At 49.8% G+C, this 21,549-nt stretch overlaps 2 protein-coding genes across 2 annotated transcripts; both read right to left on the bottom strand.

The window, feature by feature from the left end:
- Positions 1–7,780: 7,780 nt before the first annotated feature.
- On the bottom strand, positions 7,781–8,374 carry LOC147962164 (uncharacterized). Its single transcript, XM_087534891.1, has one exon. The coding sequence runs from the start codon at positions 8,372–8,374 to the stop codon at positions 7,781–7,783; it is 594 nt and encodes a 197-aa protein (XP_087391017.1).
- A 3,934-nt stretch (positions 8,375–12,308) lies between these two features.
- Positions 12,309–14,191, bottom strand: LOC147962163 (aspartic proteinase nepenthesin-2-like). The gene has a single exon (XM_087535801.1). The coding sequence runs from the start codon at positions 14,136–14,138 to the stop codon at positions 12,663–12,665; it is 1,476 nt and encodes a 491-aa protein (XP_087391927.1). The 5' UTR covers positions 14,139–14,191; the 3' UTR covers positions 12,309–12,662.
- Positions 14,192–21,549: the final 7,358 nt, after the last annotated feature.

The following is a 21,549-nucleotide window of genomic DNA, read 5'->3' as shown; positions in this document are numbered from 1 at the left end:
CAGGATTCAGGCCCGCAGAAGGCCCAGCAGGCCCACATGCATAGCGGTGTGAGATTAGGCCCAAAGGCCTGCAGTTCTGAGGAGTTCAATGGAGAGGGCGGGGCAGCGCTTATAAACAGGTGCGACCGCTCCTCAGCTATAAACAGGCCGGAGTAGAAAAGAAGCAGTCTGGGTGAAGGAGTTCATTACCGACCTAGGAGTCATACCCAATGCGTCGGGCCCGATGACTCTCTTCTGTGACAACACTGGAGCTATTGCCCTTGCCAAGGAGCCCAGGTTTCACAGGAAGACCAGGCATATCAAGCGTCGCTTCAACTCCATTCGTGAAAGTGTTCAAAATGGAGACATAGATATTTGTAATGTACATACGGACCTGAATGTGGCGGATCCGTTGACTAAACCTCTCCCTAGAGCAAAACATGATCAACACCAGAACTGCATGGGTGTTCGATTCATCACAATGTAACTAGACTATTGACTCTAGTGCAAGTGGGAGACTGTTGGAAATATGCCCTAGAGGCAATAATAAAATGGTTATTATTATATTTCTTTGTTCATGATAATTGTCTATTGTTCATGATATAATTGTGTTATCCGGAAATCATAATACATGTGTGAATACATAGACCACAACACGTCCCTAGTGAGCCTCTAGTCGACTAGCTCGTTGATCAAAAGATAGTCATGGTTTCCTGGCTATGGACATTGGATGTCATTGATAACGGGATCACATCATTAGGAGAATGATGTGATGGACAAGACCCAATCCTAAGCTTAGCTCAAAGATCGTGTAGTTCATTTGCTGTAGCTTTTCTGAATGTCAAGTATCATTTCCTTAGACCATGAGATTGTGCAACTCCCGGATACCGTAGGAGTGCCTTGGGTGTGCCAAACGTCACAACGTAACTGGATGACTATAAAGGTACATAACAGGTATCTCTGAAAGTGTCTGTTGGGTTGGCACGAATCGAGACTGGGATTTGTCACTCCGTATGACGGAGGTATCTCTGGGCCCACTCGGTAATGCATCATCATAATGAGCTCAATATGATCAAGTGGTTGATCACGGGATCATGCATTACGGTACGAGTAAAGTGACTTGCCGGTAACGAGACTGAACAAGGTATTGGGATACCGACGATCGAGTCTCGGACAAGTAACGTACCGATTGACAAAGGGAATTGTATACGGATTGATTGAATCCTCGACATCGTGGTTCATCCAATGAGATCATCGTGGAGCATGTGGGAGCCAACATGGGTATCCAGATCCCGCTGTTGGTTATTGATCGGAGAGTCGTCTCGGTCATGTCTGCATGTCTCCCGAACCCGTAGGGTCTACACACTTAAGGTTCGGTGACGCTAGGGTTGTTGGGAAGACTTGTATATGTGATTACCAGATGTTGTTAGGAGTCCCGGATGAGATCCCGGATGTCACGAGGAGTTCCGGAATGGTCCGAAGGTAAAGATTTATATATGGGAAGTTGTCATATGGTCGCCGGAAAGGTTCGGGGGCATGTCAGTATTGTACCGGGGCCACCTGAGGGGTTCCGGGGGTCCACCGGGAGGGTCCACCTCTTCCGGAGGGCCTTATGGGCTGTATGGAGAAGGGAACCAGCCCAAGTGGGCTGGGGCGCCACACCCCCCTAGGGCCCATGCGCCTAGGGTTGGGGGAAACCCTAAGGGGGGGCGCCCCCTTGCTTGGGGGGCAAGCCCTCCTCCCCTTGGCCGCCACCCCCCTCTAGATCTCAGCTAGAGGGGGCCGGCCCCCTTCCCCTTTCCCCTATAAATAGAGGGGTGAGGGGAGGGCTGCACACAACATCCAAGGCGCAACCCCTCCCCTCCCCAACACCTCTCCTCCTCCATAATAGCTTGGCGAAGCCCTGCCGGAGTACTGCAGCTTCATCACCACCACGCCGTCGTGCTGCTGTTGGAGCCCTCTTCCTCAACCTCTCCCTCCTCCTTGCTGGATCAAGGCGCGGGAGACGTCCTCGCTCCGTACGTGTGTTGAACGCGGAGGTGCCATCCGTTCGGCACTAGGATCTTCGGTGATTTGGATCACGTCAAGTACGACTCCATCAACCCCGTTCTCTTGAACGCTTCCGCTCGTGATCTACAAGGGTATGTAGATGCACTCCTCTCTCCCTCGTTGCTAGATGACTCCATAGATTGATCTTGGTGATGCGTAGAAAATTTTAAAATTCTGCTACGTTACCCAACACTCCGGTGACCCAATGCCGGTGCAAGAAGGAGACCGTGATGACGTCTCCGGTGACCGAACCGAGTCCGGCCAGGTATATATATTAGTTAAGCTTCTGCTGACTAGCTAATTGATGCATTCATTGTTTTGGTATGTACACATATTAATTAAGTCTTTGTTCTTTTTTCTAGCCCTCCGGATCGAGCACAACTTCGGTAAAGGGACGAGGCCCGAAGAAAAAGTTGAGTTCGGATGAAAAGTTTGAGATCATAGCAATCGCGCCCGACGGCCAACCGATTGAACCCCTCCAGACAAAGAGCGCATTTATTGCTCAGTGCGGGGTTTTGGTTAGGGACAAGATCTCGATCAGCATCCAACAATGGTTAAAGCTGGCTACAGAAGACCCTGAGGTGTCTTATGTCAATGATATGCAGAAAAATGATCTTTGGACTGAGCTGAAGTCAAATTTCACCCTACCGCAAGAGGATGATCCGGAGAAGCCAGTTAAAAAGCAATTAATCAAGTCTTTTGCTCTTAAGAGGATGGCAGAACTATTCAGGAGGTGGAAGAAAGAGCTGAATAAGTTTGTCGAAAATAAAGAGACACCAGAATTCAAGGGCAGATATGAGAAGATCAAAGATCACTGGCCCGCATTTGCGGCCCACAAGACATCGGAAAAGAGTAAGAAGATGTCAGCGACAAACAAGCAAAATGCTGCGAAGAAGAAGCATCACCATCGCACGGGGTCAGGCGGCTACATCGTAGCCCGGCCTAAGTGGGCTAAGACTGAGAATGATCTGGTTGATAAAGGGATCGAACCAAAGACAATTAACTGGCCAGACCATTGCCGGACTTGGTTCTTCGGGGCTGGCGGAACCTTGGACCCTGTATCAGGGAAGTGCATTTGGACGAACGATCAAATGGACATACCAGTCAAGAAGCTTCAGCAGTATATCGTAGCAGCGCAGCAAGGGACGTTCATTCCAGACAGAGAGAACGACGAGCTCACAATGGCCCTCGGGAATCCTGAGCACCCTGGACGGACACGAGGCACGCCAGACTCCATTTCATGGAAGGTTGGGTTTCCGGACGCAGGTGGTTACAAATGTCAGGAGAGGAGGAAAAAAGTGCAGCAGACCCAAATGCAAGCGCTGCAAGCAAGGGTACAAGCGATAGAGGAACGAGAAGCAAATCACAGCAAACGAACTGCCGAAGCTTCCCCCGAAGCTACCCCGCCATCTCAGCGGAGAAGCAGCGTGGCTTCCACCGAGCTGCTTCAGCCGGAGCATGTCTTGACGGCTCCTGCCAGCTATCCCGTGGATGCTATCACGGAGTCTCAAAATTGCCACCTTATGACGCAATGGATTAATATGAAGGTCAAGGCGGCTGTTGGCTCTGTTTTTCCTACTGAACCCGGCGCAACTTTTCACTGCCGGCCGATTCCAGAAGGATATGCTAGGGTGATGGTGGATGAAATAACGGAGGGATTTGAGGACCTCCAGCTTGACCACCCTATCGGTGAAGGGGAGACTCGGCTGGGTTCTGCTCTGAAGACTCCATGCCTATGACGGAAGGAGCTCATCAACCTTCCGAACTGGACGCATCCGCCTCCTCCTCCTCCTCCGGCGAGTCAGGGCACTCCGCCTCCTCCACCGCCTCCTCCTCCGGCGAGTGACGATCAGGGCACTCGGTCGGCTCCTTCTCCGGCGCGTGGCGGCACTCCGCCTCCTTCTCCGCCTGCGCTGGCGCGCCCGAGAAGCCAGCCTCCTCCTTCTCCGCCTCGTCGGCAAGGGCGGAAGAGACCCGCCTCCGCTCCGGCTGCTCCGGCGCATCGTAGTCCTTCTCCTCTGCCTCGTAAGCAAGTAAAGAAGACAACCGCTCCGTCTGCTCTGCCGGCGTCTAGCAGTACAGCCAGAGGCGGGAGGACATACAAATTCGGTCCTTCTCTGAAGACTCTAGAGAAGTTACCATACGAGAGGACCCCGGAGGAGAACGCCGAGATCACGCGAGAAGAAGTGAGGAGCTTCTTTGAAGGGGTGAAAGCAAAGAAACATCCACCTCTGGAGGAGAAGGTAGATCCGGTGAAAGCGAAGCGCACTCTGGCTGCCCTGACAAAACCACCCAAGTCTCCGCCGAAAGGAAACTATGAGCGCATTATTGGAAAGGAATTTGCCGAAGCGGAGCGGTCGGGAAGTACTGTCAGTGATCAAAGGCTGAAAGAATGACGAGCTGGGAAACAAATTGCCCAGCTCGGCGAACAAGCGAAGCAATCGTGCCCCCCGCTCAAGGTGCCTAGCGACATCGTCGCTAATGATCCGAGGATGGTGCCCGGTTATAGCAATCTTGGCGATTATCTGCCCGACGATGTACATTATGATTTCATGGAGATGCAGATACAAAGATACGAGTACGGGAAGCCTCTCGTCAAAGATGAAAGATCTCTATCAACGATGATGCGAAGATTGCATGATTGGTACTTGAAAATCTACAGAGAGTCTGGGGGGAGGAGTACTTTGTATGTGAGAGTTAAAAAGGAGCATGACCTCGTTGGAATTGAACTGTTGCCTGTTCCATTTGAGGAGTTCTTTCAGTTTTTCAGTCAATTGGCCCTCGATAAAGCAACGGTCACCTGCTACTGTCTGTAAGTAGTAGTACTTCTGTCATTAAGTCTCTCTATATAGCTCAGCTCTTTCATTGCATGTATTTATAATTATCCTCACTATATTATGCAGATTGAAGATCGCCGAATTGAAGAAAAGACAAGTCGGTGATATTGGGTTCATTAACACATATCTCATAGATGCAATTGAGGTTAAATTTCATGCCGTAGATACCGAGGCCAACTTGCTACGATCGTTGGTAATAAATGAAAACAAAGATATAATACTCTTTCCTTACAACTTCAAGTGAGTGTTACTGTCTTGTGCGTATTCGGCTTCCCTTATATATTAGTCAAGGTTATAGTAATGTAATTGATGAGTTATGCATGCGTGTGCAGTTTCCACTATATTCTCCTAGAGATTAAGCTTGAGCAGGGACTAATAACCGTCTTAGACTCAAGACGAAAAGATCCCCAGGACTATGCGGACATGACTCATATGCTCGAGAAGTAAGTTAAATCGATCATTATCCACCATATCAGCAACTTTGTTCATTTCCTGATATATCAAGTAATTGTTTTCGTTGTCTGGCAGGGTTTGGAAAAAATTCACCAAAAAAGCTCCAGGACTCCTAAAGAAGCTGCAATTTAGACACCCGAAAGTAAGTACTATAGTAGCATGTTCCGCGCATCTCCTATTGATTCAAGCGCTAGTTTCATCAATACCATTTGGCATTCTTGCTTATCAGTTTGATTGACCTCTATTTCTTGTAAAGTGGTTGTGGCAGGAACAAGGGAATGATTTCTGTGGATACTACGTTTGCGAGTCCATCCGCCACACGACCTGTGAGCGGGGCTACTCTGACGAACAATATGAAGTACGTAAATAACAACATTCACAATTTTATTTTGTTATCATCATTTGTGTTGAGTTTCATTCATATATATGTATATATATATATGTATGTATGTATGTATGTATGTATGTATTGACCCCTTTCTTCAAATTAGATGTTTCGGAAGCGGGATGAACTCCTAGCACCAGCTCGCATGCGAGCAATTTAAGAGGAATTGGCGGCATTCTTTCTTGACCATGTGATCGCTGAAGACGGAGAATACTATGTGGACCATGAGTCCGTATGTTAGGAGATTATATTTGTAAGAGATAATTATTGTATATATGTAGCCGGTAGTGTCGGATAGATGTACGAGAACTTGTTGTTCGACCAATCTCTCGGAGAAGGAGAGGTGGTCGATATCACTTCTCCCTGTATGCATATATGTTCATGACGATCTTCTATTTCCTTCGTTTGCTTACTAGCTAGCTAGCGTGTCTAGTCCTCTCTATACGTATGTATAGTACGTAGCGTCGACCAAGCACGGACATAAGAGAGGACACTTCTCTCTATTAATTATAGCTAGCTAACACAATATATGAAACACCTAAATTAACCCCCCAAAACCCCCACCCCCCTTTCAAAGAAAACAAAAACTCTAGCCACAGAAATGCTGACGCGTGGATGCCTATTGGTCCCGGTTGGTGCCACCAACCGGGACCAAAGGCCTTCCTGCCTGGGCTCCGCGCACAGGCCATGTGGAGGCCCATGTGTCCCAGTTCTGGATTGAACCGAGACTAAACGGACAGGGCATTAGTACCGACCCTTTACTCCCAGTTCATGAACCGGAATAAAAGGCCCTTACGAACCGAGACAATAGGCCATTTTTTTACTAATGTAGCCACAACACTGCGGCTCTAGTAAAATAAAACCACAACAGTCTCTACCCCGACACTAGGATCCATGGCAGAAACATGAAAATATGACTCACAATGGATCCACCATCCCGTCGGATTATCCCCATCAAACTCTGGACAATCTAAACAAGAGGAAGAGTTTTGTTTCCCAATACACGATCCTCTACCATCACCCGGCCTGGGTAGAGGAATAGTAAGAGATTGAGTATGACACGAATCATTGGCCGAGATCAGTGTTGAGAGCAGAGGGCTCCCAAGGATCAAGCCACATATTGATGTTGCAGCGTAGTAGCCTAATAGTTTGTGGCCATCTCCACCCACACGAGGATCAACCGACGGTGCATCACAGGATGGCGGCGAAGGAGTCTTGTTGGTCTTGCCGGTGACGAAAGGGTTATTGGTGATCCTTGCATGCTGCTCCCGAGTCTCACCGGTGGTTTACCCACTGCGAAGTCCACCCCTGGTCGCCAGGCAGAAAGGTTGTTGACCGTCGGCTCAAGGGAGGACAACTGTTGCTCCATCCTCGTGAGCTTGGGCTCCATCTTACCCAATGAATTTTGGATGGCAAGAAGCGTCGCGGCAATGTCGCTCCGCTCTTGAGCCGCCTTCGTCCTCTGCTTTTGGAGATTGAGATCCACAATGATTTGCTTCTAGCTACGAGTACGCTCACGTTACGGTGCTCATGGGAAGGGGATTGGGGGAAAAGGTGGATGCTGATACCAAATGATATGGTCCTTGCTATTATAGTGGATAAATCTCAGGATTTAGGTTCATAACCTCAATTACAAAGGGTAGGAGAAAGAAATTGGAGGATCCGATGATGAGAAGCAGTAGGAAGGAGGAGAGATACACGCCAGCCGGCGGCTGAGTCAAGTCTCGGTTCTTCGATGCCCACCTACTCCCCCAACACCCATCCTAAGAGCAACTCTAGCAGACCCTGCAAAAATTCGACCCGCAAAACACGTTTGCGGTTTCACGAAGATCGCATTTGTAAGTCGAAAATACGTGCGGCAGAACAGAACCCGTATCAAAACCTGCATAATTTGAAAAAACACTTTCGCCGGAGAAATTGCACTAATAGTTCATCACATACTACATAGTTCATCACATGATCAACAAACTACAAGCATAGTTTATACTACAAACTACGTTAAACTACTAGCATAGGGGTTGGATCTGACGGCGGCGAGGTCGCGGCAACTGGACGACGCCGTGGAGGAGCCGGACGCTCAATCCTCCTCGCCGGAGCTGCACAGGTCGAAGTACTTCGCCGCCAGCTCCGCGCGGATGCGGCGCCACTCCTCAGCCTTCTCGTTGGCGGCGACCGCCTGCCGCCACTCGAGGGCCTCGAGCTCCTCGGCGTGGCGCCGACGCTCCTCCTCCTCACGCACGCTCCGCTCGGCGATGGCGGCGGCGACGGCGTCGAAGTCCGCGACGTAGTCCTCGGGGCCGATGACTCCGCGGCGGCCGAGCGGAGCAGGCTCCTCGGGCTCCTCCTTCACCGGAACGAAGGTGAACGACGCCGGCGGCTCCAGCTCCTCGTCGTCGTCCGACCACTCCCACTTCACGGGGAGGAAGCCCGCACCGGAGACTGAGGAGGATCCGGCGTAGGACCTCGCGGAGGAGTAGGACGCGCGCCGGTCGTACTCCTCCGTATCGCGGCGGTTGAAGCTCGCCGGCGGCGACATCCCGTGGTTAGTCCACCTCCGGGCGCCGCGCCTCCTCGCGCCGTCCGACCGAACGCGCCGCTCGCGCTCCGGGTCACGCTCACGGCCGGATCTGCTGACGGAGCCGTGTCCGGAGCTCCACATGCGCCCCCACATGACGGCTGGAGGCGGGGCGGGTGGTCGCCGGCGGCGAGAAATTGGAAGAGAGGAAAGGGGAAAGGGAATCGGGTGGCTCGCGGCGACGGAAGGATAGGGTTTGGACCCGCAAAAGGGTCGCGGAACCGCAGTTATACTGCTCGGGGCGTGCGGTTTGCGGGCTGCCGCAAAAATTTTTGCAAGCCGGGCGAGTATGCGGGCTCTGTTCTGATCGAAAAATTGGGTCGAGCCCGCATACTCGCTGAAATTTTTGCAGACCGGACGTTTTACAGGGTCTGCTAGAGTTGCTCTAAACATGCCAGACTCTCCTTCACTAGGCACCGTCAGGGCCATAGTAGCGTTCGTTAGGCTTCACATAGCGTCTGTGCTTCTTGGAGATGTCTTGGGGTGTCCCTTGGTCCTTCTCGGTGGCTATTCTTGTGATAGGTTGGGAATGGGGAAGGATGCAACCGCTGCTGCGTGGGGACGGTGTGAGGAGATGGTTGTGCGTTGTGAATTATGGATTAGGTTTTCTGGCTCAATGTGGGGATTAGAGCGGCATGAGAGATGGGTTGCTAGGTTGCGAACATATATTTGCTCCTGATACACCAGCTCGGGTCGAGCTTAAATTGGGTTGTAAACAAACGCCCAAGCCTAGCTGGAAATGTACACCGAGCCTTATTTTGAAGCCTTGGCCTGATCAGGTTTTTAAGGTTTGGTGTCCGGGTCAGGCTCCCCATGCCCAGGTTTAGCTGTAAGACAACCCACCTAATTCTCCCAATAGGTTGTGAAACATATAGTTAAAAACGAAAAATCCTAGCTTAATAACAGGTTTAATAGATGTACCATTTATATGCTCGCTTGTTTGACTCGTGAAATACGATTTGTTTGAGTTTGCTATCAGACGGTCAGCTTGAAGGCTCCAGGTGCAGATGGGTTTCCTGCGAGATTTTATCAAAGGCATTGGGGTACCCTGAAAAATGAGGTGATCAAGGCAGTAAAAGAATTCTTCAGTTCGGGCGTCATGCCGGAAGGAGTTAATAATATTGTTATAGTGCTAATATCGAAGAAGGAAAACCCGAGCTCCCTAAAAGACTATAAGCCTATCAGCCTATGCAATATAGTGTACAAAATTGTTTCAAAATGTTTGGTAAATAGATTGAGACCACTGCTCCATGATTTGATGGCCCCAACGCAAAGTGCCTTCATTCCAGGGCGAATGATTACGAACAACGCTTTGATTGCATTTGAATGTATCTATAGCATCCAGAAAAGTTCTGACGCAAAAGGAAAATATTGCGCATACAAGTTAGACCTCGCAAAGGCCTATGACAGAGTTGACTGGAATTACCTTGAAGGGGCGATGAGAGGATTAGGTTTTGCAGATAAATGGATACAATGGATCATGACTTGTGTGAAAACAGTAAAATACTCTGATCGTTTCAACGGGAACCTGTTGCAAAGTTTCACTCCTACGTGTGGTTTGAGACAGGGAGATCCAATTTCCCCTTATCTCTTTCTATTTGTCGCTGATGGGCTCTCACGGCTAATACAGAGTAAGGTGGAAACGGGTGAATTACAGGAGCTGAAAATTTGTAGACAAAGCCCTGGTATTTCACACCTTTTTCTTCGCGGATGACAGCCTGTTATATTTTAAATCAAACATCGATCAGGCCAATAAGGTAAAGAACATCCTGGACAACTATGAAAGAGCCACTGGACAGCTAATAAGTCCATCTAAATGCTCCCTGCTCCTTGGAAACAAATGCTCACAAGAAGATGAACATGACGTAATAAATGTCCTGAATGTAGTGACGATGACTTTCGAAGAGAAATACCTAAGGTTTGCCGGTTCCAGAAGGACGTATGGTAAAAGGGAAATTCAAGCACGCGAAAGATAAAGCGAGGAAAAAATGAAATATTGGACAGAAAAATATTCTTCCAGTGGAGCCAAGGAGACACTAATTAAATCAGTGGCCCAAGCAATCCCCACTTTTGCAATGAGCGTTTTCAAGTTCTCAGCAACCCTTTGTGAGGAGCTCATGCACATGACCAGAGACTTTTGGTGGGGAGATGATAAGGATCGTCGACGTATTCATTGGTTGAGTTGGGAGAAACTTACAAAACGTAAAAGCCAAGGAGGTATGAGATTCAAAGATCTTAAAGTTTTTAACCAGGCTCTCCTCGCTAGACAAGCCTGGCGACTTATTGCACATCCTGACAACTTGTGCGCGAGAGTAGTTAAGGCAAAATACCACCATGGGGCTGATCTGCTAGACACGGCATTTATTTATAATGCATCGCCGGGCTGGCAGGGCATCATGCATGGTTTGGAGCTCCTTAAAAAAGAATGTATTTGGCGCATTTGCAACGGAAATAGTGTGCGCATTTGAAGAGACAATTGGATACCGAGAGGAAACATGAAAATAAACATAAATCCAACAAGCTCCTGAACTCGTTGGGTAGCAGACCTCATCGACCAGGAGAGTCACGCTTGGAAGGAAGATGACATCATGCGTATATTTACACATGAAGACGTAAATGATATTTTAAGTATCCGATTACCAAATTATGATGAAGAGGATTATATTGCTTGGCAGCCCGGAAAAAAATGAAATTTTTAATGTTTATAGCGCATACCGGTTAGCCATGGACGAAAAGGATTCTGTGGTGATTGGGTCCAGCCACAATACCCATGGTAGATCGCAGTATTTGGAATAATATCTGGAAGACAAATGTACCCCAAAAAGTACATATTTTTACATGGAGACTAGCAGCGGAGTCACTGGCGGTTCAAACTAATAGATTTCATCCATCCCAGGCCTCACCCCGATTTGTAATGTATGTGGGGCCGATGATGAAACTGGCTTCCATATGGCACATTGATGCACATTTGCAAGGACCCTGTGGCACGAACTCAAGGAGGTATGGAACCTGCCCCCTGAGCATGAAATAGAATATACTGGAAGGGATTGGGTCCTAGAAACAAAAATTTATGCTATTTTGATGGCGTGTTTGGCACCATAGAAATGACACGATCTTCGCAAAAGGTAAAGTGAAAATTTCCCACTCTGCTCATTTTCTGCAAAACTACCTTGTAAACCTCCGCTTGATTGCGGACAGAACTTCTGAGATAGATCGAAAAGGGAAAAGTCCGATGGTTAAATTGCCATCCGTGCAACAATATGATAATACAACGGAAAAAGGATGGAAAAAGCCAGAGCTCGGATGGGCTAAGGTCAATGTTGATGGAAGTTTTTTGCAGGAAAGTAGGAGTGAAGCCTGGGGAGCTGTGATTCGAGACCATGATGGAAGAATTATCTTATCAGCTTGGAATTATATACCGCGGTGCAATGGAACGAACTGCGCGGAAGCCATGGCTTGCCTAGAAGGACTACGGAAGGCAATGTCGGAGACGGATCTACCCTTAATCATCGAGACGGATTGCAGTTCGGTGACAAAGGCGCTCGTCCTCTCGTCTATTGATAGATCGGAGGTTGGAACAATTGCAAAGGAGTTTCAAGCCATGAAAGGGAACAGAGAAGTTAGAGTTTGCAAAGTAGATAGGAAGGAAAATAGGTTAGCTCATAGTCTTGCCCAGTTGAGGCGTAGAGAGTTGCGTGGAGGGGTTATGCAAGGCACAGTGCCAGCCTGCATGTTGAGCGAGGCCTTGCACCATTGTACGAACTATGTTTTCTCTACTTAATTAATACAACTCCCTATTTCAAAAAAATAATGCAATCAACTGTTCGAGTTTGCTTGTGCACCGCGTCCATCGGTCCTGCTTAGGATTGTTATTGTTTTCATGCCCCTTTCCGGATAAAGCAGCAGCAAGCAAGCACGCAACGCGTTCCCTTGCTTTGAACGTGGAATGCCGACCACGGAAATAACGAAACGGACCTGTCATCCTCATGATGGGGACGACTCAAAAGACATTTCTGCAACACATGAGGCATAGTTTCAAAAACATTATTTACATCTCTGTCCATCCATTTAAGACGAAAATGAGCACCGAACTAATTCCACACACCTGAGCAGTAATCTACGTACGTATGAACACAAGACCCGAAGTCTTGCAAAAAATAAATAAGCAAAGTGTTAGCAACCACCTACGTACGTGGCTTCGTAAGATACGAAAACCCGGTGCCAAAATTTCTACACCCAACCCACTTTGCTCGTTCTTCCAATACAGTTAGCACAGCCGCTTTTTTACCTACCTAAGTACGTGGAGCACAACCGACCGACCAATCAGTCGAATCAATCAGTCAAAATGGAATAATGGACGATGGACGGCGGCCGGCCGGCCGGCCTAGACCTCGGCGCACCGCCGCGGCGCGAAGCCGAGCCGGTTGCGCTCGAGGTCGTAGAGGACGTGGAAGTTCTGCTGCTGGTAGTTGCCGATGATGGACATGCCGGAGCGCGGCGTGCCCAGGACGGCCAGGCACATCACCCCCTCCGGCTCCAGCCGGATGAAGTAGTTCTCCGCCGGGAACTCCCACGCCGCGCCGTCCGCGAACACCAGCGACAGCTCCGGCACCTCGATCTTTCCGGCCCCGGACACGTTGTAGCACGGGCTCAGCACCGGGAACCCGGCGATGAGCGGGTAGGACGGGCTCATGCGGTCGATGAACGCCTGCCGGATCGCCCGGTACGCCGGCTCCGGGAAGTAGCTCAGCGTCGTGCCGGAGTCGATGATGGTGCCGCCGGCGGCCAGCGTGTCGGAGGAGATGTTGACCGCCTCCCCGCCCACGAGGACGGACTTGAGCTGGAGGTAGTAGAAGGTGTCCGTGTCCGTGGCTGGCGCGAAGGCCGTGTAGTTGAGCTGTGGGTGCGCCAGCAGCGCGTCGTCGTGCCCGAAGATGACCTTGCTCCCGGCCGCGCTGCCGTGCTCCACGAGGCAGTAGGAGAAGGCGTGCCCGCCGTAGACGCCGCGCAGCTGCGACGCGAACGAGAGCGGGCCGCGGCCGAGCCCCAGCAGCCCGCCGGCGCCGTGGAAGAGGCCGCGGTTCTGGTGGCCGCACCCGAACGCCACGCCGTCCACGCGCCGGGTCCCGGTGGCCGTGAGGTTGACGGTGAAGGCCTCGAGCGCCAGGTCGCCGGTGGTGTTCGACTGGTCGCCGTACCAGTAGTAGTAGGGGCAGGGGTCGCTCCGTGGCCTGCGGCACTCCCTGGGCGCCGGCGGGGAGACGAGGCCGCAGCGCTCGTCGCCGCAGGTGACGTTGCGGTAGGAGGTGGACGCCGCCGGGTCGAAGATGGGGCCGCTCTGCTCGAAGCAGTCGAGGCAGGGCGCGCACTGGAGCCAGTTGAGGTCGCTGCCGGTGTCCATGATCATCCGGAACCGGCGCGGCGGCGTGCCCACGTACACGTCCACCAGGTACTCCCCGGAGCCGACCGCCACGCCGGACTCCACCGTGGCCAGGACCCGCTCCGACAGCGCCCTCCTCGGCGCCGAACCCCTCTGCCCCGCGCCGGAGCCGGACAGGGCGACCCTCCGGTGCATCGTGTCGATGCGGACGGCGTCTTTCTCGGCCGAGTCGAGGAAGAAGGAGCCCGTCCCCGTCGCGCCAGCCGCGGCGGACCGGTGGGTCATGTGGAGCTTGAGCGGCGGGACCCGGCGCGCGAGCGCCTCCTCCTCGGCGACCAGCTTGCCGTCGCAGCCGGCGTCGGCGACGGCGGCGTTGAACTGCGGGAACTCGATGCCATACGGGGTCGCCGCCGACGCCGGCGAGGAGGAGGAGAGCGCGAGGAGGAGCAAGGCCAGCAGCAAAGAGCAATACGCGGCCATGGTTGGTGGAGGCAGGTGATGGAGATGGAGCTGGTGGCGTCGGGAGAATATAAGTAGAGCGCGTGCGGTTTGACCAGAGCAGGGTGCTCATGTTGACGACGAACGGCGCCAGTGGAACGCACACGTAGGAGAGACTTTGCATTGCGTGTGCACGCGTGATGACCTCCGACTGACCTGGCAAATAGTGGAGTACGTAGTGTACAGTAAACGGTCGAGTCAAACGGTTTTTGAACGGCCATGTCTAGAGTTGCCAAGATCTTCATACTCTCTTCCGATCGTGCATCGTCGATCCTATATATCCGTGAGATCTTGCATTAAGATTTATGACAAAAATAGTTTTTTTATTTTTATCTTGCATGTTATATCACTTGACTGAGACTTGGTTGAATCTCACTCATCGAGACCTAACTACACCCTTCCATAATGTGAACCAACCTGTGGTTGGATGGTTAGAAGGACTGTAGTATCCCTAGCTCACCAGGGTTCAAATCTTGATGCTTGCATTTATTCTTGGATTTTGTATAATGATCCAATAATTATTATAAAGTTGATTTATTTTGGACCATTTGACAAATAGATCAGTTCCATTTTGCAGATAAAGGCGTAAAGTAAAGAGGCGTTGATGTCGGGAGTAAAGCTGCTAGAACGAGTAGCAAATGAAGTATACAGATCATCTAAGTGGGAGACATTGAGTCCTATGCATAGGTGGCTAATTAAAGAAATGGCATTGATCTTAGCTCTTTTACCTCTCCTTCGGGACAGTTTCAAGACCGTAATGTATCTTTACTCCTAATGGAGCAGTTGGTAGTCTCCGCCGATCAATTTTCATCCCATTAGAGATGGTTAATTTTCGTCCTCGATCCCACCTCTCGAGACTGACAAAAAAAATCGGTATACTACCACGATACCAGTTGTGAAACACTACGGTTCATGGACAGAAAATCGTTTAAGAAAAATCTACGACGGTTAACCTACGAAAAATAGCCAGAAGCTCGCACCCGAATCCTCGTGCCCTCGACGCGGCCTCGGAGACCTCCACCGCCATTGCGGAACCCCTCCATCTCTCAGACCACATCGCCGCCGCCGCCAACCTCTCCCAGTCCCTCTCGGACCACGCCGCCGGCCTCCCCTCCCCTCATCAGAAAGAAGGAGAGACAGAGATGCTCTTCCTCAGACGGCGGCGGCGGCCAGATCGAGCAGGGCAGGGCACCACATGGCGCTCCCCGGTCCGCCACGGTCGCAAGAGGAATCGCGCCGGACGGGAGAGGACCGTCTGCTACGACTGCTTCGTGCGTCGTTGTTGGAGATGCTCGCGCGCCGGGAGCTTCCTCCGCTCTCCCCCTGCCCCGACCGTAGGTACTCGATCTCTCGCCCTCCCTTCCCTTCTCCTCTTTGATCTTCTCTTCTATTCTCCCCAACCTGATGCGCCATCCCTTTTCCCTTCCACACGCACACGCAGACACAGCAGCAGCGCACACCGCCATTGGTTGTGGCTGGCTGTACCTCGGAGCTCCTTCCTTCCTGCTTCCCCTGATTGCGCCTCCGGGGACTAGGTAAGCCCGTCCCACCTGCTCTCTCAACATATACACGTTTGGTACTACTTGACTAGCACGAGAAATCTTAACTTTTCCTAGCGATGAACTTGTTTTCTGGATCCCAAATGGAGGATGAAGTTGAATATATATACTACAGCCGGATGATCAAGTCCAAGTATTCGTATGTTGCTATATTGGTAGTCACTAGCATGTGCCCATGGCACCCAAGCTGGCGTAGGCGCTGCATATTGCCCTCTCGCCAAAGCCTCAACCAGGTGTGAATCCCTCCTCCACTTCTTCTGGTTTGGTTTATCTCTGCATCTGATGCGGGCGGTTGTGTGCAGTTTGCTATGATATATGTAGAAAGTGTTGGGGAACGTAGCAGAATTTTAAAATTTTCTACGCATCACCAAGATCAATCTATGGAGTCATCTAGCAACGAGGGAGAGGGGAGTGCATCTACATACCCTTGTAGATCGCGCGCGGAAGCGTTCAAGAGAACGGGGTTGATGGAGTCGTACTCGTCGTGATCCAAATCACCGATGACCTAGTGCCGAACGGACGGCACCTCCGCGTTCAACACACGTACGGTTAGGAAGACATCTCCTCCAACTTGATCCAGCAAGGGGGAAGGAGAGATTGATGAAGATCCAGCAGCACGACGGCGTGGTGGTGGAAGCAACGGTGATCTCGGCAGGGCTTCGCCAAGCTCAGGGAGAGGGAGGAGTGTCACGGGAGGGAGAGGGAGGCGCCAGGGGCTAGGGTGCGGCTGCCCTCCCCCCCACTATATATAGGACCCCTAGGGGGCGCCGGCCCTAGGAGATTGAATCTCCAAGGGGGGTGGCGGCCAAGGGGGGTGGAGTGCCCCCCAAGCCAAGTGGGGCGCCCCCACCCCTAGGGTTTCCAATCCTAGGCGCAGGGGGAGGCCCATGGGGGGCGCACCAGCCCACTAGGGGCTGGTTCCCCTCCCACTTTAGCCCATGGGGCCCTCCGGGATAGGTGGCCCCACCCGGTAGACCCCCGGGACCCTTCCGATGGTCCCGGTACAATACCGATTACCCCGAAAACCTTCCCGATGGCCGAAACTTGACTTACTATATATAAATCTTCACCTCCAAACCATTCCGGAACTCCTCGTGACGTCCGGGATCTCATCCGGGACTCCGAACAACTTTCGGGTTACCGTATACTAATATCTCAACAACCCTAGCGTCACCGAACCTTAAGTGTGTAGACCCTACGGGTTCAGGAGACACGCAGACATTGTTGGGTTTCGTAGTAATTTCAAAAAATTTCCTACGCACATGCAAGATCATGTGATGCATAGCAACGAGAGGGGAGAGTGTTGTCTACGTACCCACGCAGACCGACTGCGGAAGCGTTGATGCAACGTAGAGGAAGTAGTCGTACGTCTTCACGATCCAACCGATCAAGCACCGAAACTACGGCACCTCCGAGTTCGAGCACACGTTCAGCTCGATGACAATCCCCGGACTCCGATCCAGCAAAGTGTCGGGGAAGAGTTCCGTCAGCACGACGGCGTGGTGACGATCTTGATGCACTACAGCAGCAGGCCTTCGCCTAAACTCTGCTACAGTATTATCGAGGACTATGGTGGCTGGGGGCACCGCACACGGCTAAGGAATGATCACGTGGATCAACTTGTGTGTTCTAGGGTGCCTCTACCTCAGTATATAAAGGACCAAAGGGGCGAAGGCTGGCCGGCCACAAGGGGTGCGCCAGGAGAGTCCTACTCCCTCCGGGAGTAGGATCCCCCCCCCCAATCCTAGTTGGAATAGGATTCGCGGAGGGGGGAAAGAGAGAGAGGGGGCCGGCCACCTCTCCTAGTACTAATAGGACTAGGGGAAGGAGGAGGCGCGCAGCCCATGTAGGGCTGCCTCTTCTCTTTTCCACTAAGGCCCATCATGGCCCATTTAGCTCCCGGGGGGTTCCGGTAACCTTCCCGGTACTCCGGTAAAATCCCGATTTCACCCGGAACACTTCCGATATCCAAACATAGGCTTCCAATATATCAATCTTTATGTCTCGACCATTTCGAGACTCCTCGTCATGTTCGTGATCACATCCGGGACTCCGAACAACCTTCGGTACATCAAAATGCATAAACTCATAATATAACTGTCATCGTAACCTTAAGCGTGCGGACCAGTCCATAAACTCAAAATGCTTTGATCACACTATCAAAACGTTTATTCCAACTCCGAGAGGCTTGCACCAGTCCATAAATGGATCGCTGGAGCTTGCATACTTTGTTAGCTCCCTTTGGATCGACAAAACCTTCCGGTTGCATCATATACAACTCTTCTTCCAGAAATCCATTCAGGAATGCTGTTTTGACATCCATCTGCCAAATTTCATAATCATAAAATGCGGCTATTGCTAACATGATTCGGACAGACTTAAGCATCGCTACGGGTGAGAAGGTCTCATCGTAGTCAACCCCTTGAACTTGTCGAAAACCTTTTGCGACAAGTCGAGCTTTGTAGACAGTAACATTACCATCAGCGTCAGTCTTCTTCTTGAAGATCCATTTATTCTCAATTGCTTGCCGATCATCGGGCAAGTCAACCAAAGTCCATACTTTGTTCTCATACATGGATCCCATCTCAGATTTCATGGCATTAAGCCACTTTGCGGAATCTGGGCTCACCATCGCTTCTTCATAGTTCGTAGGTTCATCATGATCTAGTAGCATGACTTCCATAACAGGATTACCGTACCACTCTGGTGCGGATCTCGCTCTGGTCGATCTACGAGGTTCAGTAGTATCTTGACCTGAAGTTTCATGATCAACATCATTAGCTTCCTCACTAATTGGTATAGATGTCGCAGAAACAGTTTTCTATGATATACTATTTTCCAATAAGGGAGCAGGTACAGTTACCTCGTCAAGTTCTACTTTCCTCCCACTCACTTCTTTCGAGAGAAACTCCTTCTCTAGAAAGGATCCATTCTTAGCAACGAATGTCTTGCCTTCGGATCTGTGATAGAAGGTGTACCCAACAGTCTCCTTTGGGTATCCTATGAAGACACATTTCTCCGATTTGGGTTCGAGCTTATCAGGTTGAAGCTTTTTCACATAAGCATCGCAGCCCCAAACTTTAAGAAACGACAACTTTGGTTTCTTGCCAAACCATAGTTCATAAGGCGTCGTCTCAACGGATTTTGATGGTGCCCTATTTAACGTGAATGCGGCCGTCTCTAAAGCATAACCCCAAAACGATAGCGGTAAATCAGTAAGAGACATCATAGATCGCACCATATCTAGTAAAGTACGATTACGACGTTCGGACACACCATTACGCTGTGGTGTTCCGGGTGGCGTGAGTTGCGAAACTATTCCACAATTTTTCAAATGTACACCAAACTCGTAACTCAAATATTCTCCTCCACGATCAGATCGTAGAAACTTTATTTTCTTGTTACGATGATTTTCAACTTCACTCTGAAATTCTTTGAACCTTTCAAATGTTTCAGACTTATGTTTCATTAAGTAGATATACCCATATCTGCTTAAGTCATCTGTGAAGGTGAGAAAATAACGATATCCGCCACGAGCCTCAATATTCATCGGACCACATACATTGGTATGTATGATTTCCAACAAATCTGTTGCTCTCTCCATAGTACCAGAGAACGGTGTTTTAGTCATCTTGCCCATGAGGCACGGTTCGCAAGTACCAAGTGATTCATAATCAAGTGGTTCCAAAAGTCCATCAGTATGGAGTTTCTTCATGCGCTTTACACCGATATGACCTAAACGACAGTGCCACAAATAAGTTGCACTTTCATTATCAACTCTGCATCTTTTGGCTTCAACATTATGAATATGTGTATCACTACTATCGAGATTCATCAAAAATAGACCACTCTTCAAAGGTGCATGACCATAAAAGATATTACTCATATAAATAGAACAACCATTATTCTCTGATTTAAATGAATAACCATCTCGCATTAAACAAGATCCAGATATAATGTTCATGCTCAACGCTGGCACCAAATAACAATTATTTAGGTCTAATATTAATCCCGAAGGTAGATGTAGAGGTAGCGTGCCGACTGCGATCACATCGACTTTGGAATCATTTCCCACGCGCATCGTCACCTCGTCCTTTGCCAGTGCCCGCTTATTCCGTAGTCCCTGTTTCGAGTTGCAAATATTAGCAACAGAACCAGTATCAAATACCCAGGTGCTACTGCGAGCTCTAGTAAGGTACACATCAATAACATGTATATCACATATACCTTTGATCACCTTGCCATCCTTCTTATCCGCCAAATACTTGGGGCAGTTCCGCTTCCAGTGACCAGTCTGCTTGCAGTAGAAGCACTCAGTTTCAGGCTTAGGTCCAGACTTGGGTTTCTTCTCCTGAGCAGCAACTTGCTTGCCGTTCTTCTTGAAGTTCCCCTTCTTCTTCCCTTTGCCCTTTTTTTTTGAAACTAGTGGTCTTGTTAACCATCAACACTTGATGCTCCTTCTTGATTTCTACCTCCACAGCTTTCAGCATCGCGAAGAGCTCGGGAATAGTCTTGTTCATCCCTTGCATATTATAGTTCATCACGAAGCTCTTGTAGCTTGGTGGCAGTGATTGGAGAATTCTGTCAATGACGCAATCATCTGGAAGATTAACTCCCATCTGAATCAAGTGATTATTATACCCAGACATTTTGAGTATATGCTCACTGACAGAATTGTTCTCCTCCATCTTGCAGCTATAGAACTTATTGGAGACTTCATATCTCTCAATCCGGGCATTTGCTTGAAATATTAACTTCAACTCCTGGAACATCTCATATGCTCCATGACGTTCAAAACGTCGTTGAAGTCCCGATTCTAAGCCGTAAAGCATGGCACACTGAACTATCGAGTAGTCATCAGCTTTGCTCTACCAGACGTTCATAACATCTGGTGTTGCTCCAGCAGCAGGCCTGGCACCTAGCGGTGCTTCCAGGACGTAATTCTTCTGAGCAGCAATGAGGATAATCCTCAAATTACGGACCCAGTCCGTGTAATTGCTACCATCATCTTTCAACTTTGCTTTCTCAAGGAACGCATTAAAATTCAACGGAACAACAGCACGAGCCATCTATCTACAATCAACATAAACAAGCAAGATACTATCAAGTACTAAGTTCATGATAAGTTTAAGTTCAATTAATCAAATTACTTAAGAACTCCCACTTAGATAGACATCCCTCTAATCCTCTAAGTGATCACGTGATCCAAATCAACTAAACCATAACCGATCATCACGTGAGATGGAGTAGTTTTCAATGGTGAACATCGTTATGTTGATCATATCTACTATATGATTCACGTTCGACCTTTCGGTCTCCGTGTTCCGAGGCCATATCTGCATATGCTAGGCTCGTCAAGTTTAACCTGAGTATTCTGCGTGTGCAAAACTGGCTTGCACCCATTGTAGATGGACGTAGAGCTTATCACACCCGATCATCACGTGGTGTCTCAGCACGAAGAACTTTCGCAACGGTGCATACTCAGGGAGAACACTTCTTGATAATTTAGTGAGAGATCATCTTATAATGCTACCATCAATCAAAGCAAGATAAGATGCATAAAAGGATAAACATCACATGCAATCAATATAAGTGATATGATATGGCCATCATCATCTTGTGCTTGTGATCTCCATCTTCGAAGCACCATCATGATCACCATCGTCACCGGCGCGACACCTTGATCTCCATCGTAGCATCGTTGTCGTCTCGCCAATCTTATGCTTCCACGACTATCACTACCGTTTAGTAATAAGGTAAAGCATTACATCGCGATTGCATTGCATACAATAAAGCGACAACCATATGGCTCCTGCCAGTTGCCGATAACTTGG

Source organism: Triticum urartu, chromosome 7A (genome assembly GCF_056163025.1).
Source record: "Triticum urartu cultivar PI428250 chromosome 7A, HENAU_Tu73, whole genome shotgun sequence".
NCBI lineage: Eukaryota > Viridiplantae > Streptophyta > Magnoliopsida > Poales > Poaceae > Triticum > Triticum urartu.
The sequence above is the reverse complement of the archived record's forward strand: the minus strand, read 5'-3'. Positions and strand labels throughout refer to the sequence as shown.

Coding starts and splice junctions, on each gene's coding strand:
- LOC147962163 (XM_087535801.1), bottom strand. CDS start 14,138: ATGGCCGCGTATTGCTCTTTGCTGCTGGCCTTGCTCCTCCTCGCGCTC.
- LOC147962164 (XM_087534891.1), bottom strand. CDS start 8,374: ATGTGGGGGCGCATGTGGAGCTCCGGACACGGCTCCGTCAGCAGATCC.